The sequence below is a fragment of the Leucoraja erinacea genome, chromosome 18 (genome assembly GCF_028641065.1).
Source record: "Leucoraja erinacea ecotype New England chromosome 18, Leri_hhj_1, whole genome shotgun sequence".
Taxonomy (NCBI): domain Eukaryota; kingdom Metazoa; phylum Chordata; class Chondrichthyes; order Rajiformes; family Rajidae; genus Leucoraja; species Leucoraja erinaceus.
Genome location: NC_073394.1, coordinates 25,744,109 through 25,765,728, shown reverse-complemented (window position 1 = coordinate 25,765,728; position 21,620 = coordinate 25,744,109). Strand labels below are relative to the sequence as shown.

At 43.4% G+C, this 21,620-nt stretch overlaps 1 protein-coding gene and 1 long non-coding RNA gene across 3 annotated transcripts in view; one reads left to right on the top strand and one right to left on the bottom strand.

The window, feature by feature from the left end:
* Positions 1-13,495, bottom strand: part of LOC129705833 (kielin/chordin-like protein) — a 213,594-nt gene extending 200,099 nt beyond the window's left edge. Inside the window, exon 1 of the mRNA XM_055649667.1 lies at positions 13,218-13,495. Coding sequence (XP_055505642.1) covers positions 13,218-13,336 — 119 coding nt within the window. The 5' untranslated portion in view covers positions 13,337-13,495. The remainder of the gene's footprint in view (positions 1-13,217) is intronic.
* Positions 11,736-21,620, top strand: part of LOC129705834 (uncharacterized) — a 53,106-nt gene continuing 43,221 nt past the window's right edge. For both annotated transcript variants that reach the window (XR_008724971.1, XR_008724970.1), the window contains exon 1: positions 11,736-13,085. This is a non-coding gene — a long non-coding RNA (uncharacterized LOC129705834). The remainder of the gene's footprint in view (positions 13,086-21,620) is intronic.

Here is a 21,620-nt window from a genome sequence, read left to right as displayed (position 1 = left end):
TGGAGAACAAGGAAATGGCAGATGAGTTGAACAGGAACTTTGGATCCATCTTCACTGAGGAGGACACAAACAATCTTCCTGATGTACTAGTGGCCAGAGGATCTGGGGTGACAGAGGAACGTAAGGAAATCCACATTAGGCAGGAAATGGTGTTGGGTAGACAGATGGGACTGAAAGCAGATAAATCGCCAGAGCCTGATGGTCTGCATTGGTGATTATTTTCCGATGTTCTATAGATTCAGGATCAGTTCCTGTGGGGGGGGGGGGGGGGGGGGGGGGGGGGGGGGGGGGGGGGGGGAAACCACATTATTAAAAACAGAGGACATCTTGTACAGTATGTCCTAGAAAAGAAAGCCTCACCTTGATCAGATTAGGTGGAGACGGAGAAATTAAGAGCCGTGGATGGCGTCTTTGCAAGAGGCAGAGTGGGAGTTTCTTGCTGTCTCACTTGCTTGATAGTGGACAAATCTGAGTACTACATTCAAAGCGGCAGTGATACATGTCAGAGAAAATCAAATGCATAAATAACAGATAATTGATGAATGGAGCTGGTTAGTACAAAATATGTAAAATTGATAGGAAAGATAATGGTTTGCCGAAAGTATTATTTAGGTGTTTAACAATAGCAGATGATGCTTCTGACGTGGTATTAGTGATCAGTATGTAATATGGATCTACCAACCAAACCAAATTAAAATACAGAACATTATAAGAGATTTTGCATTAGAATATGGCATAATTTACTTAAATATTATCATCAAGCACATACAAAGCAATAATGCTTTTAATATGTTATGATGTTGAGCTATTGAAACTGCAAAGATAGTGGCAGGTATGCCAAACAAAAAACAGACAGTTCTAACCCTGCTTAATCTGGGAAAATACGTCAGCTGCTGCAGCAACTGGATCATACAGATAAACCAGCCAGCATGGAAGAGCTCAGATCTAAGTAGGATGTGCAATATGATATGGCAGAGCTGTATATATTCTAGCTTAGTCTTCAAAACTTTCTGACGTCTGCATTCATCACACACAAGAGTTTGGGATCATCTGTTAATCCACCAGTATAACAAAACAAGATCAAGATCAGCAGAAACTAATGTTAGCCTTAGACAATGTTTCAATGCAACTCTCATAAAAGCTCTGTATGTACTTGCGCTCTAATTTCCTTTGGGTAGTTAGGTGGTAAGACATTAGAGCATAAATACATTTTGTCCATTCAAACCATGTGCACATTAAACCACCTTGGACTAATGGAGCTCCTTGAACAATAAATCTGTGCTGCTTGCTTGCTTGCATGGCACTGTAATCCATCATATCTATATCTCTATCTATCTATCTATCTATCTATCTCTCTATCTATCTATCTATCTATCTACTTGTGTGTGTGTGTGTGTGTGTGTTTTTAAAACTGTGTGTGTGTGTGTGTGTGTGTGTGTGTGTGTGTGTGTGTGTGTGTGTGTGTGTGTGTGTGTGTTGTATGTCATTTTGCCTTTGAAACGTATCTCCTCGAAAACTAGACTCAAAAACACGGAGATTTTCACAATTTCGGTTGGGATTTAACTTATGATTTCATAAATGAACTCCTCTCTAAATTTGGTCCATTATTTCCCCAGATTTTGAATAAAGTTGTTTACAAAACTCACTTTTTAAAATATAAACGCCACTTGCCAGCTGCTGATGTCACAATGCCCACCAATCCAGGCCCACCCACCTCCTCCCCCCCCCCCCCCCCCCCCCCCCCCCCCCCCCCCCCCCCCCCCCCCCCCCCCCCCCCCGCTGTGGATTAAAGGCACAGAAAGATTGAGAAAGCTCTGCAGAACAAAGATTCTACAGCTCCGTTCTGCTATAGGATCTTTGTTCTGCAAATCTTAGGGCAGCGGCGCCTCACGCGCTGAACCTTCTCCTCACTGTCGATGCAGCTCGTGAAGCCCCGCCCGCGCTCATTCCAGCTGTGGGTTTCCAGAGTCAGAAGCCGCTTCCCCCCCCCCTCATTTGGCAGCCCACTCACTCGCCCGGCTCCCCTCCACCCCCCCTACTCTACTCCCCTCCTCCCCTCTCCATCCTCCATCTCCTCTCTACCAAAGCTCCTATATCCTATACCGCTATAGGATCTTTGCTCTCTACCCGTCACACGGGACAATCGGCTGTTCCCCCCTCCGGCCCGGCTCTGTCACACTGGCAGAAGCCACGACCCGCTGTCTTTCACCGTTCTCAGATCTCTCCGTGCCTCGCTCGGGCTGCCGCCCCGCCCCTCTCCTCTCACTCTCTCCCCCCCCCCCACCCTCACTCTCTCTCTCTCTCTCTCTCTCTCTCTCTCTCTCTCTCTCTCTCTCTCTCTCTCTCTCTCTCTCTCTCTCCCTCTCTCTCTCTCTCTCTCCCTCTCTCTCTCTCTCTCTCCCCCCCCCCCTCTCTCCCCCCCCCCCCCCCCCCCCCCCCTCCCTCTCTCTCCCCTCCCTCTCACCCATACCCAGAACTCATAGCCAGGTGGTCAGCAGTCACACCAATTCACAGTTCCTCAAATTCATGATGACAGCTATCTGGATGCAGCCAGACAGGGAAGGCAGCCTATCTGGAGACTGGTTGGTTACTTAAACCCAAATAACCGGTCGCTAATAACCTTTTGCTCATGCACAACTCTAACAAATTCTGAGAATTAAGACTAAACAAATTATTTTAATTCAATGCAATGCAGAGCAAAACTATGTAAAGCGAATAACCGAAGTATTATTTCACAAGCAGATCATAACCAAAAAGCACAATGACTTCTCAGATTGTGTGCCAAAACACAAACCTGAAAACTTCTCTTAATATTAAAAACAATATTAGGATTAAAATTAGTGTAGAGCAGAGCTGGTTAGCAGCAATAAAACATTTAATTACTGTGGACACATGAAAGAGCTCACTGCAGCTCCACATGGCAATCTTACAAAGGTGCAAACTGACTGATTTTAGTGTTACACTGATGTTTCTACAAGTCCATTACTTGTCAAGAAGTCTTTAAAAATTGTCCTAAACATGAATCTGTTGCTCTTTTGCTAATTTCTCATATTTCATCACATTATTAAATATCACATCATAAAATGCATGAAAAATGGCTGTTCTCCCTCTGTCTGTCACTGCCCTTATGTTGACACTTTATTTATACATGCTCACTTCTTTGATGAGGGTTTATTCAATACTCCTTTTACGATTTACTACCCATGTTTTCCCACAGAAAATAACATCATACTTTCCCATCTACCTTCTTTATAAATTTTGAGATTTCTAACGGGTCATCTCTTTTCTGGAGAAGTTCCCCATATTGTTAAGTCTGAGTTTTATAAAAAAGAGTATATAAACATCTTTGTCCATTCCTCATAAAGACATTGTGTTCAGTTCTGGACACCATGTTATAGGAAATATGTTGTCAAGCTGGAAAGGGTACAAAGAAGATTTACAAAGATGTTGCCAGGACTAGAGGATTAATGGTGGGTGAATTGAGGATCACAGGACATAGGTTTAAGGTGAAGGGGAAAATATTTAATAGGAATCTGAGGAGGGTAACTTTTTCACACAAAGGATGGTGGATGTATGGAACAAGCTGCCAGAGGAGGTAGTTGAGGCTGGGACTATCACAATGTTTAAGAAACAGTTAGACAGGTACATGGATCGGATGGGTTTGGAGGGATATGGACCAAACTCAGGCAGGTGGGACTAGAGCAGCTGGGAAATGTTGGCGGGTGTGGGCAAGTTGAGCTGAAGGTCCCGTTTTCACACCATATCACTCCATGACTCCAAAGTATTTATGTAGTAAGGAGTACAGTACAATGCACAGCCCTGAATTATGGTTCAACTAAGCTCCTGGACATTTAAAATTATTGTTCTGCTTTAGAACTAAGCATTTTGTTATATTTGTACTTTTTACAGCATATTTAATGTATGTTTATAATTCTCAACTCAAGTCAAGTCAAGTCAAGTCAAGTTTATTGTCACATACACATACGAGATGTGCAGTGAAATGAAGGTGGCAATGCTCGCGGACTTTTGTGCAAAAGACAAACAACAAAACAACCAAACAAATTATAAACACAATCATAACACACATATTCTTATACTACACTACACTACACTCTCCCACTACACTCCTGGCCAAGTTGGAGTCATTTTCCAACGTAGGTGTTCTCACTATTAAAAATTAAATCACTAACTCAATCATTGAAATTCATGACATTTGCATGGCTATTCTACACTTTATAATAGTTTCAAATATTTAGTCATAGAATTGCTCATTTGTATCAATAACTAATTTTACATTTTTCACATGCCAACACAGTTCTTCCAATCTCAGAGTACAAATCATTTCTATAAACTTGAAACTGTAGTTCCAACATGTTCTGGCGGACCACCACATCACATTTACTGCCATCCTGAGTAACAACCCTTAACCTTTACTCTGTTTTCCATTTTATAGCTAGTTCTCCGTATTGCCACCAATCACCTGACTACACGTGCTGTCACATCAGTCACGTCTACATTACAGAACTTCAAAAATAGTTTCATGAAAGTTTATGAATAGTAATTACATTCATCCTATATCACCACTCTTTTGTTGCTTCTTCAAAATATTATACTGCCCATTTCATGTTCGTAAAAAATCCTTTCTGACTACAAACACTGAGCCATCTGGTATTCTCTTCCCTGGAATGACTGTCCCCTCATTTGAACACAGAAATAACATCATCTGTTTGTAGGTCCACAAACACTACAAGCGACACCTCCCCCACCCACCTCTCATTCCAGAGGGATTGTGTTTCCAGAAAAATATCCATATGACGATTTCCTGTATCGCAAACCGCCTGTTTCCATTGAATCCCATGTTATAAGTGCAAACACGTCCCTGTGGGATGTTTTTCTCTCACAGCAAGCCATTGTATTGGTTAATTAACAGCTGAGGCTAATATTAGATGAGGGAGGTGGACAAGTGTGAAAAAACCCAACAAACTTAGTCAATTAATATTTTTTGTCACTCGATACTGTGGGGCAGTAAGATTTGGATACGATACAGTATCACTGCATCTATTGGATTGTCAGTCACAGCCTTTGTTACACTCTCCTTTGCCACACTCTCAATGGTTCAATGGTCCAGTGAACTAACGTCCCAGAGCGCAGAGCTACCACGCTTTTCATCTGTGAGTCACTTTCTCTAATGCACAAGGCTCGTGGATTCGGTAAGTGTAGATAAGTGGGGATACCAGCGAAAGGCTTGTGATTCATGGCTTGGGGTGCTTGGTGAGAAAGAACTGTAGGAGAAGTTCAAGGGGTGATTAGTAAAAGTGCAATAACTCACAGAAAACGAGCAAAGGCTGAGAGATTACTTTAAGCAGCTGGTCATAGCTACTGCATCTCCCCATGACTAGAGGGGGCACGGCAAAGGAAGGCCTTGGCTGTGATTGTCATCCCAATCAATGCAGTGTCATTGTATCAAAATCTTGTTGATCTTATTGTTGGCATTGGTTTATTATTGTCACACGTTTGCCTGCCACCCAAACAAATCATATTCTACACGAGTACAATGAAGTCAGACATAAATATAGCTAAGAGAAGAATACCAGAGTGCAGAATATAGCCTTATAGCAACATAGCTACAGAGAAAAAGTCCAAGATCCGCAATGAGGTAGGTTGGAAGATTGGGATACACCCTAGCTGGAGGACCATTCTCCATGTTTCCATCCCAACACCAATCAACATTCCTTTGCTGCTCCTTTGTTACCATGCCCCCTATCACTACTTCTCCCATTACTGTCCTGACCTACCATAGAATAAGAACAAAATAGGAGGCGGCACAGCTGTAGAATCGCTGCCGTACAGTGCCAGAGACCCGGTTTAATCCTGACCTCGGTTGCTGTCCATACAGAGCTTGTACGTTCTCATTGTGATCAAAATGGTTTCCTCCAGATGCTCCCATTTCCTTCCACATTCCAAAGACGTGCAGGTTTGTAGGCTAATTAGCTTCTGTAAATTGTCCCTGGGTGTAGGATAAAACTAGTATGCACAGGGGATTGTTGTTTGACGTGAACTTGGTGGGCCATAGGGCATGCTTTCACACTGTATCCCTAAACTAAACTAAAAAAACGGCAGTAAGGCTAGAGTACTCAGTCTAGTACAGAACCCTCCAATATGGATACCAACTTGTTACTTAAACCAAAGTTTCAGAAATGACAGTAAAGTAATTAGTAGCACGTTTAACTTCATGAATTGCATTTGTCACATATGAACTGTCTGAATTGTTTTATAGAACTTAAAATTATTTATTCACTGAAGCTATCCAATATATAGTTTGTAGAGAATTTAGGGATTAAACAGAACATTGATTTACACTCTGAGCTATGGTTCCTTCCATGATTTGTTCCTGTCATCTTGTCCAGCACAGTAGAGCTTGGCTCCCAAACTAATCCAGACGGAACTTCACCTTTACAATTTGGAATAGGGTCTGGCTGAAAATTCATTCTGATGAAACCTTTGAAAAGGTCAGGTATCTCTGTGTTGCTGCAGCTCAGTGCTATGTTGAGGTTAGGATAATTTGCTTAATATCATTACGATTGAGGTTTTTGTAAGTAAAAAAAATAGTCAGGTTGGGTTAGGTCTGGTTGTGAAAAAAGACATGTACCTAAGCTTAGTTGAGATTCACATTGCCTGTATTCAGGTTAAATTTCAATATCTCTAGAGCACAGGGACAACTTCTACTCTCAGTACACCTGGCACATACCAATCCATGTCTGAAGCTTCAATGTAAAAAAAAAACACAGTCTAAAGATGAACAGCGAGGCATCATTTCAACAGTTTCCATGGAAATGAATTCAATGTAACGTCAACATTAAAAATCATTAGTGGCCACATCCTCACATACTGTATCTATGCAAACATGATTCTATGTTGATGAATAGCTATACTGTAAATATTCATCCAAAGAGCAATGTATTTCTTCCAGACATTTTCTCTGAGGTATTTGGGAAAGGAACTATTTACAGTTGCTGAGATAAATATGGGATAAATCCTTCCATACGTTTACTGCAGTATGTTTTGCCAGTAGCTGGGAAAGAAACTTTATTGTACCTACTGCCAGAAACCATGCCCCATCCCATGTATCTGCGGGCATGTACTTGGAAGAGATCTTTCATGCTCGAAGATGGACACAAAATGCTGGAGTAATTCAGCGGGTCAGGCAGCAACTCTGGCGAGAAGGAATGGGTGACGTTTCAGGTCGAGACCTTTCTTCAGTCTGAAGTTGCCTGCTGAGTTACTCCAGCATTTTGTGTCTATCTTCGATTTAAACCAGCATCTGCAGTTCTTTCCTACTCTTTCATGCTCGAGTTCTCCAGACCAGCCATCACAAGCCAGAGTCCCCAGTGACACAGAAGGGCATGAAGTTCATTGTTACCAGCTGCCACTTTTATTAGTTGACAGCAATATGCAGTCTCATCTCTATTTAATGCATATGATGTTCAATTTTCAATGTTCATTGAGTCTCTATATGAACTGTCAGGAATAAATCTACATAATTAATAGTTCTAGCTATGATAAATCCTAACCTGTAATCTCCTGATTTTCAAACCTGAATTATTCCCACTTGTGACCAGAATTCTGGTTTTATTTTATCCGCCTTTTCCTCAGGGCACGAAGGGCAATTACATCATATTAATTTGGTATTGTCAGACTCAGGAGAGGAAAAGAAAGGTCAGGGTTGCTTATCGCTAAGCACGGCCCCAAAATAAAAATGACAAGCACAGGATCAGTCACAACTATAAATCACCACTTCTCACTATCAAATTACCTGGTGACACAATAGTCAAGAATTTCAATTGGACATGGTACTGAAAGAATGTCAGTGACTTTTACACCAAACCGTTGAGTTAGCAATTTTGGGTGAACAATAAAAAAAAAGAACTGACATGCACATCCTCCTTATTTTGAATAATAAACTAACACATTTCAGACAGCTCAAGTCAAACGGTTCATTAAGGTTCATTAACTACTGCACCCATATTATTCACAGACGGTTAACTTGACATTGCCTTCAGGATTCCTTAATTTGTTGTAACCCTTTTGCAGCTTTCTGAATACTTTCAGCACTTTATGTTTTGCAGTATTGCTGTGTGAACTTCAGGGGGAATCTCATGAGAGCTAATTGGGGCATGAGTCCCCTAACCAGTTTAGTCTAAAAAGTACTGGTTTAGTGAGTTTAAACCCGGCGTCACTTGAATGTTGACAGACATTTGTCAGGAGAGTCAGAGATATAATACTACATGCTGGCCAGTACATCACTGAAACATTGAGCCTCGCCTCCTGTGGAAAAGCAACAAATGCATTCCAAGACTTGTGTCGTGTGGCTCTGAGTCATTACTGGATTGATTGATGGGGCAGGTGGGAAGACAAAGAGGCCCAAGGTCACTAAAGATCAGTGGGCTACAACAGGGCTGAAAGAACCCATTTATAATTGAAAGTACTCAAGGTTGCTGTAACAAACAAAAATGGCTGTGAAGAGATACTCAAAGCTGCACTAAGGGTTAGCCCTATCTCAAAGGTCAGTGTCAAGTTATCAGCACGTTTGTAAAGCAGACTCCATTCTGAAGATAACTTGCTCTGAAAAAAATCCATTGCAGGTCAAGCATGCCAAAAGGTCAGAGCTTTTCAGCTATCATCTTTTGCTGATCCAATCACTAAATGGTCACAGCATAGAGACAAGAGCAATCTGGCAAGTCCTACTCTCATTTTCTCCCCATAGCAGCAAATTCCTTCCTTTCTGACACTTAGGCAGCTTCCTTTTTAAAGGATATAATTGAACCTACTGAAACTCTGCTGAAACCACTGAGTACACATTCCAGGTCTCAACCATTTGCTGCTTAAAAAAATGTTCGCATAATTTAGGTTTGGTTCTTTTGCCTAGCGCATTCTTTTTGCTTCCTTGTTCTTGACCCCTTTACCATTGGGAACAGGTTCTCCCAACCTACTCTGTTAAATCCTTCATGATTTTAAATACTTTTAATCGGATTCATGTGCAGGTCCCTCAGTTCCAAGGAAAACATTCCCAGTTTCTCTTGCCTATTTCCATCTCGGGAATCATTTTAATAATCACATTTAGCCTTCACATCTTTCTTAAAGTGCAGCACATTATTCTGACTGTGTTTCATAAAGGTCCATCCAAACTTTGACTTCTCTGCTCTTGCATTCTTATGCCTCCAAGTATGAACCCAAGTTTGCTTATAAACTTGCCCTGCCAAGTTTATCCCTTTTAGAAATATGTACTCTTGTTTACAATGCCTCTTCTCAATCTTCCATTCAAAATGTAAAATCATGGAAATTAAAGTTCATCGGTCATCAGTGCACTTATTCCATTGCTCAGTGTGCATCTCCATGAAGACTATTACTTTATTCTTCACAGTTCATTATATGTTTAATTTTCATGCCCTCTGTAAAGTGTGAAGTTGTGCCTTGTATGTTGAAGATCAAGTCATTGATATTTATTCACAAAGCAGTATTCCTGGTGCGAGCTCTAGAAACGCTTCCTCAGAGATCCAGCAATCCAGGCTAAATCCGGACCTCCAGTTTTGCCTGCATGGAGGTTACATATTCTCCATGTAACTGCATATGCTCCTCCCTATTGCCCCAATCCTCTCCCCCCCACCACATCCTAAAGACGAACTGTGGGTAGTTTAATTGGACATTGCATGGACTAATAGTAGAATCTAAGGGTGTTGATGGGAATGTGGATAAAATTCGTTAAAGGTAAAAATATGTATGAATAAGATTGTTCTGCGATCCTGCATAGTCTCTGTGGGCTGAAAGAGCCCCAACTATATCACAAGGACACACAGAGAACTCCATTGCTTCCAGTCCAAGAAACAAGCTTTTTCTACAACTTTCTACTTCCCGTTACTTAACCAATTTTATATCCATACTGCTAACGCCCCCTTTACTCCATTAGTTTCCACAAACTCCACAAATTACCCATGTTTCGTCTTTATCAAAGCCACACTGGCATCCTCTCATCAGTCCACGCTTGACAAGAGACAGTGAATTCAGTTCCTGATTATAATTCCAAGAAATTTCCCCACGACCAAAGTTAAACTGACTGGTTTGCAATTACTGTATTTATCCCTCCACTTGTGGAAGCAAAGTCGCTGACATCATTTAGGAAATTTCCAGACTTGCATAAGTGGCCATACATTATGGAGAAATGGGCAGGTGGGTCAGACATGTCAGAAGAATGTCTGATGACAGAATGCCAAAGCAACAACTTTATGGAGAGCAGACTGAGGGCAATCAGTCATGTGCTGGACAGAAAGAAAGATTCAAAGACTCTCTAACAACATCCTTCAAGAGTCTCAGCATTGACACCTAGCACTGGGAACAACAAGCATTGGACCATCCCGTTTGGCACACCGCTGAAAAAGCAGTGCAATAATCTCAGCAATAAAAGAGGATAAGATAATATCGAAAATTGAGAATCAGTAATGCTACACTTCTGTAGAAGGAACATTTGAGTCCTGATTGATCTAATCAGCTATTTCCATACACATTGCAACACCATAGACAAAATATAATGGTCTTACTCGAGAATGAGTGAAAAAGAACGCAACAACACAATGAGCTGTTTAATCGCCCAGGCATGGGTGATCCCTGACAACTCCTACATCAAGTTGTTATTCATTGACTTCAGCTCTGCATTTAATACTGTCATCCTCGCCAGTCTGATCACCAAACTCAGCGGCCTTGGCATCAACACCTCCCTCTGGAACTGGACACGGGATTTCCTCACAGGATTAACAACCTCACCTCCTCCACTCTGCGTGCCACAGGGCTGTGTGCTCAGCCCTCTCCTCTACTCCCTCTTCACCCACGACTGCGTCCCTCTGCATGGCTCCAACTCCATCATAAAATTCGCTGACAACACCACGGTGGTAGGACTGATCAGTGACAACAACGAATCAGTCTACAGGGAGGAGGTCCAGCACCTGGCAGCTTGGTGTACCAACAACAACCTTGTCCTCAACACACAGAAGACAAAGGAAATAATTGTGGACTACCAGAAAACCAGAGGCGGCAGACATACCCACATCCACATAAACGGGACTGAGGTGGAGCGCGTCTCCAACTACAAATTCCTCGGGGTACACATCTCTGAGGATCTATCCTGGTCCCTCAACACCGTCAAACTGATTTAAAAAGGTGCAGCAGCGCCTCCACTTTCTGAGGAGGCTTAAGAAAGTTCACCTGTCCCCTCAGATCCTGTCAAACTTCTACCGCTGTACCATAGAAAGCATCCTGACCACCTGCTTCACGGTGTGGTACAGCAGCTGCACCACAGCTGACAGGAAGGCACTGCAACGGGTGGTGAAAACCGCCCATCACATCATCGGTGCCCTCCTCCCTGCCATGGCTGCCCTTCACCACACACGGTGTCTGAGACGGGCTGGCAAAATCATTAAGGACCCCTCACACCCCAACCATGGACTGTTTGTCATCCTCCTATCAGGGAGGCAGTACAGGAGCTGCAGGTCTCGCACCAGCAGGCCAAGGAACAGCTTCTTCCAAAACACCATCACCCTGCTGAACTCACAGGCCCGGCACTAGGCTCCCCCCCTCCACCCCCTTCTCATCGGTATTATTTATAGTTTATATAATTTATAGTTAAGCTCTATTCACCAGAATATAGCACATGTCAATCTTTTGCACCTAAACAACTATCGGTATATATGTATATGCCTGTGTACCAATATATCCTCATTTGTATCGAGGACGAGATTGATCCCTGGGATGGCGGGACTGTCATATGAGGAAAGATTGAAAAGACTAGGCTTGTATTCACTGGAGTTTAGAAGGATGAGGGGGATCATATAGAAACATAAAATTATAAAAGGACTGGACAAGCTAGATGCAGGAAAAATGTTCCCAATGTTGGGTGAGTCCAGAACCAGGGGCCACAGTCTTAGAATAAAGGGGAGGTAATTTAAGACTGAGGTGAGAAAAAACTTTTTCACCCAGAGTTGTGAATTTATGGAATTCCCTGCTACGGAGGGCAGTGGAGGCCAAATCACTGGATGGATTTAAGAGAGAGTTAGATAGAGCTCTAGGGGCTAGTGGAGTCAAGGAATGTGGGGAGAAGGCAGGCACGGGTTATTGATAGGGGACGATCAGCCATGATCACAATGAATGGCGGTGCTGGCTCGAACCTACTCCCGCACCTATTTTCTATGTTTCTATGTATATATTGTCTTAATCAGCATTTTACTACTTTGCACTCTGGTTAGATGCTAAACTGCATTTCGTTGTACCTGTACTTGTACTATGTGCAATGACAATAAAGTTGAATCTAATCTAATCTAATCATAGAAGGCTTTGGACCAATGGCTAGAAAATGAGATTAATACTGATGGGGGCCAACTGGTCGGTGTGGGCATGGTGGGCTGAATGCAGTAATACATGCAATGAATGTGACCCCTTTGTGAGGGCCACAGCAGCTAGCAAGACAACAAAATAATTTTGGCTTGTTGCAGATCCTGCAGCTAACGGAAGGGGGAATGGGGGGGAATAGGGGGCTATGAACAGAAAACAGAGAATCATTAGATTGCTCTTTCATAACATATGTGCACTCGACGGGCCGAATGGCACCCTTCCGTTTTCTAAGCATGCTGTGATTACAGGGCTTCTTATCAATGTTGAATGAAGATAACCATTGACCACACAGAGACATGGGGTGACGCAGGGGAGAGGTCGCATATCACTTCGAATTACCACAAGCGTGGACTTTAAAAAGGCGCTTTTTCACTGAAAAATACTTCCTCCTTTTGGACAGCCGGATAAACGGCCAACACTGTAACTGCACTGACACACTCACGGCACTGACTGAAGTATGTTACATTCTGGTCCTTTTGAAAACAAAAAAAACTGTTTTATTCGCTACGAATATCATTACCTCGTTCAGCACCAATTGTAAACTCAGGAAAAAATGGCAAGAACAGCTTGACCAATGTCAGCAGGTTAACGACATCAGGACTCTATCTGATTTACTTATTTGGCTTCAGAGAAATCTACAGAAACTATTGGTGAGTTCAATGAATCTTCAGTAAAATGATCAAACGTTAGAAAGCAGCCGGCTGTTGTCCCACTGCATTTATGCTGCCTCTTACAATTATTTAATATGAATGAAAGTTAGTGAGGTGGGTTGGTTCCTTTACCTCTGCATAGCGGTGCTGTAGTGTTTCTGAACTCCTCGCTTCCTGCCCGGATAGCCCCTGCCATCTGCCCTCAGCACACATAGCAGCACACACAGCGTCTTCAGCCCACTCATCGCCATGCGGTGCGAGGAAGCGAGCGGCGAGCGCTCGGCGAAGATCTCACTGCAAGTAATGGTCCGCTGCAAGCCGACAACCCGCCGCCCTTGGGCGGCACTGCTCCGTTTCTCCCCGCACTCTCCGGGAGACTGCACCGATCTGGGACGCAGAGAGAGAGACAAGTGAGTGTTGGGCTGGGAGGGGAGGATAGATCCCAGACCCAGCCTCCAATGACAGGAGAGAGAGGAGGTCCCGGCTGAGGGGAGAGGGGGATCTGGCGCACTGAAAAGGTGTGATGAAAGAGAAATACCCGTTTCCATGTATGGTGGAGAACGGGAAGTGAAGGGGATCCCTAAACCCGCACTCGGGGTTACAAGGATGAAGGGTTTTGATGGTGGTGGGTATGGAGGTGTCTGATCCGACGCAAGAGAAACTTATCCCAGAATTGGGGGAAGATGCTTCGAGTTCACGCACATAGATAATCCATGTGTCCCCACAATGGGACGGAATCCTTCCCATTTTGGGGTAAGGAAAATCCCTGATACCATGTGTGTGTAAGTGAGTAGGAGTGGTGAAGAGAGACTGTTTACATCGAATGGTGGAAACTGAGTATTATCACTCAAATGTTCTTCCACTGTTGCTTCCTAACTTCTCATAGAGTCATAGAGTGATACAGTGTGGGAACAGGCCCTTCAGCTCAACTTGCCCACACCGGCCAACAATATCCCAGCTACACTGGTCCCACTTGCCTGCGCTTGGTCCATATCCTTCCAAACCCGTCCTAACCATGTACATTGTAAAATGAAGGTTACACAAAAAAGCTGGAGAAACTCAGCAGGTGCAGCAGCATCTATGGAGCGAAGAAAATAGGCAACGTTTCGGGCCGAAACCCTTCTTCAGACTGATCGGGGGGCGGGGGTGGGTGGGGACAAGAAAGGGAAAAGGAGGAGTAGCCCGAAGGCTGGGGGATGGGAGGAGACAGCAGGGGGGCTGAGGAAGGGGAGGAGACAGCAAGGACTCACAAAATTGGGAGAATTCGATGTTCATGCCACCGGGGTGCAGACTCCCCAAACGGAATATGAGGTGCTGTTCCTCCAATTTCCGGTGCTGCTCGCTGTGGCCATGGAGGAGACCCAGGACAGAGAGGTCGGAGACGGAGTGGGAGGGGGGGAGTTGAAGTGCTGAGCCACCGGGAGGTCAGCTTGGTTATTGCGGACCGAGCGGAGGTGTTCGGCGATCGTTTCACCACCCACCCCCGCCCCCGATCAGTCTGAAGAAGGGTTTCGGCCCGAAAAGTTGCCTATTTCCTTCGCTCCATAGATGCTGCTGCACCCGCTGAGTTTCTCCAGCTTTTTTGTGTAACCTTCGATTCTCCAGCATCTGCAGTTCCCTCTTAAATACATTGTAAAATGACTTTGTCTAACTTTCTCTGAAATGATGGGACCGTCCCTGCCTCAACTACCTCCTCTGGCAGCTTGTTCCATACACCTACCACCCTTTGTGTGAAAAAGATACCCCTCGGATTTCTATTAAATCTTATCCCCTTCACCTTGAGCCTATGTCCTCTGGTCCTTGATTCCCCTACTCTGGGCAAGAGACTCTGTGCATCTACCCGATCTATTCCTCTCATGATTTTGTACACCTCTATAAGATCACCCCTCATCCTCCTACTCCCCATGGAATAGAGACCAAGCCTACTCAACCTCTCCCTGGAGCTCACAACCTCTAGTCCTGGCAACATCCTCGTAAATCTTTTCTGAACCCTTTCAAGCTTGAAAATATCTTTCCTATAACATGGTGCCCAGAACTGAACACAATATTTCAAAATGCGGTCTCAGCGTCATCTTATACAACTGCAACATGACCTCCCAACGTCTATACTCATGTGAGTTCATCGCCCAAGTTGATTATCTCCACCGTCTAACTGGATATTCTATCTTAATGATCACACTGTGTCCTATGGCTTCACCCTACACCCTATTATAATTATTAGTGATCATAATAAAGATCACTACTTTATAACAGAGGTTGACTTTTGGGTCTTTGTCCACAACTGTCAATCTCTGCAATAAAACTCAGAGCCTCTCATTGCACACTGGTGGCTCTACATCCAGGATTCCAGGAATTATCTGACCTCAGGGGGAAAGTCTTTTATCCTGAGCAGAACATTCTATAATTACATAGAAACAGCAGGTCTACATCCTCCGGTGGCTTATACTTTGAAGATTTCCTCTCTGAACAACCCCGCACAGCCCGATTTTAACCTTTTCCCCCAAATCCACAAACACAACTGCCCTAGCAGACCCATTGTTTCTGCCTGCTCCTGTCCCACGGAAATGATTTCCACGTACCTCGACTCCATCCTACCCCACCTGGTCCAATCCCTCCTGACCTATGTGCAAGATACCTCACATGCCCTTCGTCTCTTTAATGACTACCGCTTTCCGAGCCCCCACCTTACTTTGGGTGTTCAGTCACTCTACACCTCCATTCCCTACCAGGAAGGCCTTAAAGCCCTCAGTTTCATTCTCGACCACAGAACCATCCAATTTCCCTCTAATAACACTCTACTCCACCTAGCAGAGCAGGTCCTTGCCCTCAAAAACTTCTCCTTTGACTCCTCTCACTTCCTCCAAGTCCGAGGCATAGCTATGGGCACCCGCATGGGTCCCAGCTATGCCTGCCTCTTTGTATAATCCCTGTTCCAGGCATACATTGGCCCTATCCCCGAACTCTATCGCCGTTACATTGATGACTGCATCGGTACTACTTCCTGCACCCATGCAGAACTCATGGACCATCAACTTCACCACCACTTTCCATCGTGCACTCAAATTTCCTTGGACTATCTCCGACACCTTCCTCCCCATTCTTGACCTCAGTCTCCATCACAGGAAATAAATAGACTATTGACTGATGTCTATTACAAACCCACTGCACTGACTCCCACACCTATCTCGACTACACTTCTTCCCACCCTGCGTCCTGCAAAGACTCTATCCCTTACTCCCAATTCCTCCATCTACGCTGCATCTGCGCCCAAGATGAGGTTTTCCATACTGAAAAATCTGAGATGTCCTCATTCTTTAGGTGATGAGGGTTTCCCTCTCCCATCAGGGATGGGCCCCTCTCTCGTGTCTCCTCAGTACCCCGCAGCTCCGCCCTGGCTCCCCCCTCCCCCTAGTCCCCCTCATCCTTACCTTCCACCCCATCAGCCGTCGCATACAACACATAATCCTCTGAAATTTCTGCCACCTCCAACAGGATCCAACCACTAGTCCCATTTTTTCCATCTCCACCCCTTTCCACTTTCCGCAGAGACCGTTCCCTCCGCAATTACCTGGTTAACTCATCCCTTCCCACCCAAACCACCCCCTCCCAGGTACCTTCCCCTGGAACCTCAACTGCAGAAGATGCAACGCCTGCCCCTATACCTCCTCCCTCGACCCTGTCCATGGACCCCAACAGTCCTTTCTGGTTAGGCAGGTGTTCACTTGTACCTCCTCCAAGCTCACCTACTGTATCCGTTGTTCAAGATATGGACTCTTATACATCGGCGAGACCAAACGCAGGCTGAGCAATCGTTTTGAGGAACACCTTCGCTCAACCCGCGTGAACCAACCTGATCTCCCAGTTGCTGGACATTTTAATTCTCCTTCACATTCCTACACAGAACATTCTGTCCTCGGTCTCCTCCATTGTCAGAGTGAGGCCAAACGCAAATTGGAGGAACAGCATCTCATATTTTGCTTGGGCAGCTGGCAGCCCAGTGGTATGAACATTGATTTCTCTCACTTCAGATAGCCCTCCCTCTCTATCCCTCCCCCACCCAAGTCACACTAGCTTCTCATTTTCACCCAACAAACAGCATACAATGGTCTGTTTCCTTTATCATTGTTACTTGTTTTTGCATATCTTTCATTCATTGTTCTTTATCTCTCCACATCACCATCTATATCTCTTGTTTCCCTTATCCCGAACCAGTCTGAAGAAGGGTCTCGACCCAAAACCCATTCCTTCTCTCCAGAGATGCTGCATGTCCTGCTGAGTAACTCCAGCTTTTATGTCTATCTTTGAAGATCAAGACTGATGTGTCCTTTTACCCAGCACTAGAAGGTGACATATTTATTTCGTACATAAGATTTGTGACTCGGATTAGAAATTGTAAGATATCTTTACATATTCCTCAGCCATCATGCTTATCAATTCTAATAAAAATCAATCTAGATCATCTTTCATCCTTACCTTGCCTTTACACTCATTGCCTCATAATTCTCCTCATTGCAGCCTTCAATTCTACACTGAACAGAGCATGATATCTTCTTGTGATACATGCCAGATTGCACACCCCCAATGCTGGTCTTTCTCAGTTTGTAAACCCAGTGCCAGATTATTGCCCAAATCCAATATCAAACTCTGCCATGGTCACAGTCTTTCCATCTTCTGTCTTATGTACAAGTGATATAATTGCACTTCCACTTTCAGATCAACATGTTAAATTTGTCCCCCATTATTTGATTATCTCTTCTAAAGTTAAACAATAGCTATCATCTCTGAAGTTAAACTAATTGTACTTCTTCACCTATTAACATTTTCAGTTTCATTTATCTCAAATTGAACTTCGAAACTTTGACAAGGGTTTTGTATCTGAAACATTAACTTGTTTTTCTTCTCATGGAAGCTGTCTGACCTACTGAGTGTTTCCATATTTTCTGCTTTTAATTCAGATTTCCAACGTCTGCAGTTTTTTATTTCTAAAGATAACCTGTTAAAACAGCTTCCATTTCTCTCAAACAGCTCTTACCAATTTAAACTTCATATTCAGCATAAGACTTGTCCGACCAAAAGACGCCCAACACCTGGAAGAGGTGGACAACAACAAATTGTTATTAATAAAGCCTCCAACTATAACAATCCTGGGAATTCAAAATTCTGAAATGCCAGGCAATCAATTTAATGGCCAAGATACGATAAAATGAGAAGGATATTACTTGAAAAACCATCAGTTCAACAAAAGTGAGAGCACATTCCAGGTAGAATCAAAATGAGTGTAGGAAGAAACTGCAGATGCTGGTTTAAACCGAAGGTCGACACAAAAAGCTGGAGTAAGTCAGCGGGCAGGCACCATGTCTGGAGAGAAGGAATGGGTGACGTTTCGGGTCAAGACCCAACTTCAGACTGAAGGAGTCTGAAGAAGGGTCTCGACCCCGATAAGACACCCGTTCTTTCTTCAGAGATGCTGCCTGTCCCGTTGAGTTACTCCAGCTTTTTGTGTGGAATCAAAATTATCTTTACAATCCTGTGGACAAAACAAAAGTAGAAAGAAGATAGCTGCTCTACAAAAAGGTAAACTTTCAATACAAATTCTCTCCCCGCACTCTCTGGAAGACTACACCAGCCTGGACGCAGAGAGAGGCAAGTGAGTGTTGGACTGGGAGGGGAGCACAGTTCCCAGACCCAGCCTCCAATGACAGGAGAGAGAGGCGGTCCTGGCTGAGGGGAGAGGGGGGTCGTTCATACAGAAAAAGTGGGATGAAAGGGAAATACCGAGAAATATAGCTGACCTATGAAAAGGTAAACGTCCAATACAAACACCAATGTCCAACCTTACCTTTGCCTGTCTTAAACCATGACTTTCCTGGAAAGATAGAAGCATCTCCATTAATATTATGCCCTGTGCCCTGTGCTATCTGAAATAATAAGATTGACGGACAAATCTTCCAAGGTATATTAACATTTTCTGCAACCAATAGCTGAATAGATTCTTTTTTGAGTAGCTGCAGAATTTCTCCTGCAACCTGACTTGAATTTTGCACATGATGGAATTGTTTTGCTAAGTAAGGAATGAAGTCTCTCAATGCAGATCCTGCAGTCGCTGACATTTTGTTGCATCACAGAGTTGAAATGCCTGGTTAAGCTAATCTTCAGGTCAATGGTCATTCTCTGGTATTTTGCTTTAGACAGTTGAGCAGTTCTCATTCATTAGATGTCAAGGGGAAAGGGCGAGGCTTTGCCAGGTACATGTATGGCATGATAGTAACTTGCCATTTGCCCAAGTCCAAATTAAACCACTGTCTTGTTACACTAAAGTGTAACTGCCTCTCTATTTATACCTTAAGCCTGTGGAATACAAACCTCAAATGAATTTTGCACTTTAGGAATGTCTTGACAATATATCCAGAGAGAGCTTCACCTTGTCACCATCTGTCACCTCAATTCCTCATTCTCTTTCACCTCTTTCTCGTGTTGGGAAATGATTGACTCTTCGTGATGGCCAGATTTTGAATGATGTTACCCTTAAACACAGGGCATTATATTATCTCGGGAGCAACTACAATCCATCCTCTGGATTGTCCAAATAGTGATCTCAACTTGATCATCATGACATTTTGCACTAGGCTTCAAATGATTCTATAGTTGCAGTTATAGTGCCTTCCATCACAATCAAGACACTGTGATTAGAGTGAGGGGCCAAGGATAGAAGGCATTGCACTTATACTTTAAGAACCATCCGTTCACTCAGAATGGCAGCTGAAATGTGGGAGGCTAAGCAGGCCAGAGCAGGCTGGACACTTAGAGGAACTATTCAAAAAAAAAACTCAGATAATGCTGTAATTATATAGCAGATCAGACAACAGCTATGGAAAAATAAAATTGTTATGGTCCGCGTTCTTGCACATTTTCCACACTGCATCCGTAGAAGCAGATAAAATTATGACTTTAAAAAGACACTTGGATATATATATGGATAGGAAGGTTTAGAGGGCTTTGGCCAAATGCAGGGACTAGCCCAATATGCCAACTTGGTCAGCATGGATAGGGTTGGAATAAGGGTCTGTTTCCATGCTGTACAACTCTATGACTCTGATCCCTGCAGTACACTACTTATTACAGTATTCCAATCAGAGAAATACCTATCCGCCACCATCCCTTATCATGTATCAATACACTGTAAATGGATTGATTGTAATGATGTATTGTCTTTCTGTTGACCGGTGAGCACAGAACAAAAAGCTTTTCACTGTACCTCGGTACACGTGACATTAAACTAAACTGAACTGAAATGAACTATTATCTGCTTGCTATCATCCAACCAAATTTGGATCCAATTTGCTGACATGCCTTTGTTCCCTTGTGCCTTAATTTTTTGGACTAGTCTACCATGTAGGACCTTGTCAATTGTTTTACTAAAATTCATGAACCACATCTACTTCATCAATTTTCTGTAACCTCCTCAAAAATGCAATCAGATTTGTGAGGCACGATCTCCCTGTCACAAAACCATTCTAGTTCCTCACAATCCCTGTCTTTCCAAATGAACATAAATCCTGTCCCTCAGAATCTTTTACATCAACTTCCCTAACTGATGTAAAGCTCACTGGCTTGTAGTTTCCAGGCTTATCCTGACAGCCCCTTTTGAACAAGGAGACAACATTAGCTATCCCCAATTCGACTAGGATCTGACCCTATGGCTGTCGAAGACATACAGTAAGAGAGACGGATTTTCTAGGCTATGAGTTTCTTTGGTCCAGTCCTATCTATAAAAATGTTAACTCTAAGGTACATTTATTAATTGACACTGTTGCCTTTGCCACTTCTTCTGAACTCAGATTGTGATGTTTTTTTTCTATTCAAGTTCTTTCCTGCTCATATTTGACTCCCCTCAAGACTTCTTTACAAATCACAAGTCTGTACAAGACTTGAATATAGTTTGCATATTGTATGCTTCACGCCTGAACAAGATCCAAGAGAATCTTGTGATGAGCAATTCCTCCCCTCTAGCTTTCAGCCCACTATACTCACCCCTATCTTTCTCATTCCTCGTTTATATGTATAATGCTAAGATCACTTCTTCTCAGAACATTACCACCTTATTCCTTCCGAGGACCAAATCAGCAAAATATCCAGCAGGTTTATTTTGTCTTACCGCCCCATTAGTATAATGAAGTTCAAAGTATTGCACATTATACACCACCTCAGTAATTATTTCAAAATCTTAAAATCCCAATTTCTTGCTTCACTCTGTATTTTCTGTACGATCTTCAAACATTTGAAATCCAAACTGGTATTACTTCCTGATTTAAGCTTTGGTGCATCAGAGTGGCGCAGTAGTAGAGTTACTGCCTTACAACGACAAAAACAGGTTTGATCCTGACCTCGGGTGCTGTCTGAATGGAGTTTATACGTTCTCCATGTGACCGCATGAGTTTTCTCTAGGTGCTCCAGTTTCCTCCCAGACTCCAAAGACACGCAGGTTTGTAAGTTAATTGGCTTCTGTAAATTGTCCCTAATGTGTAGGATAGTGCT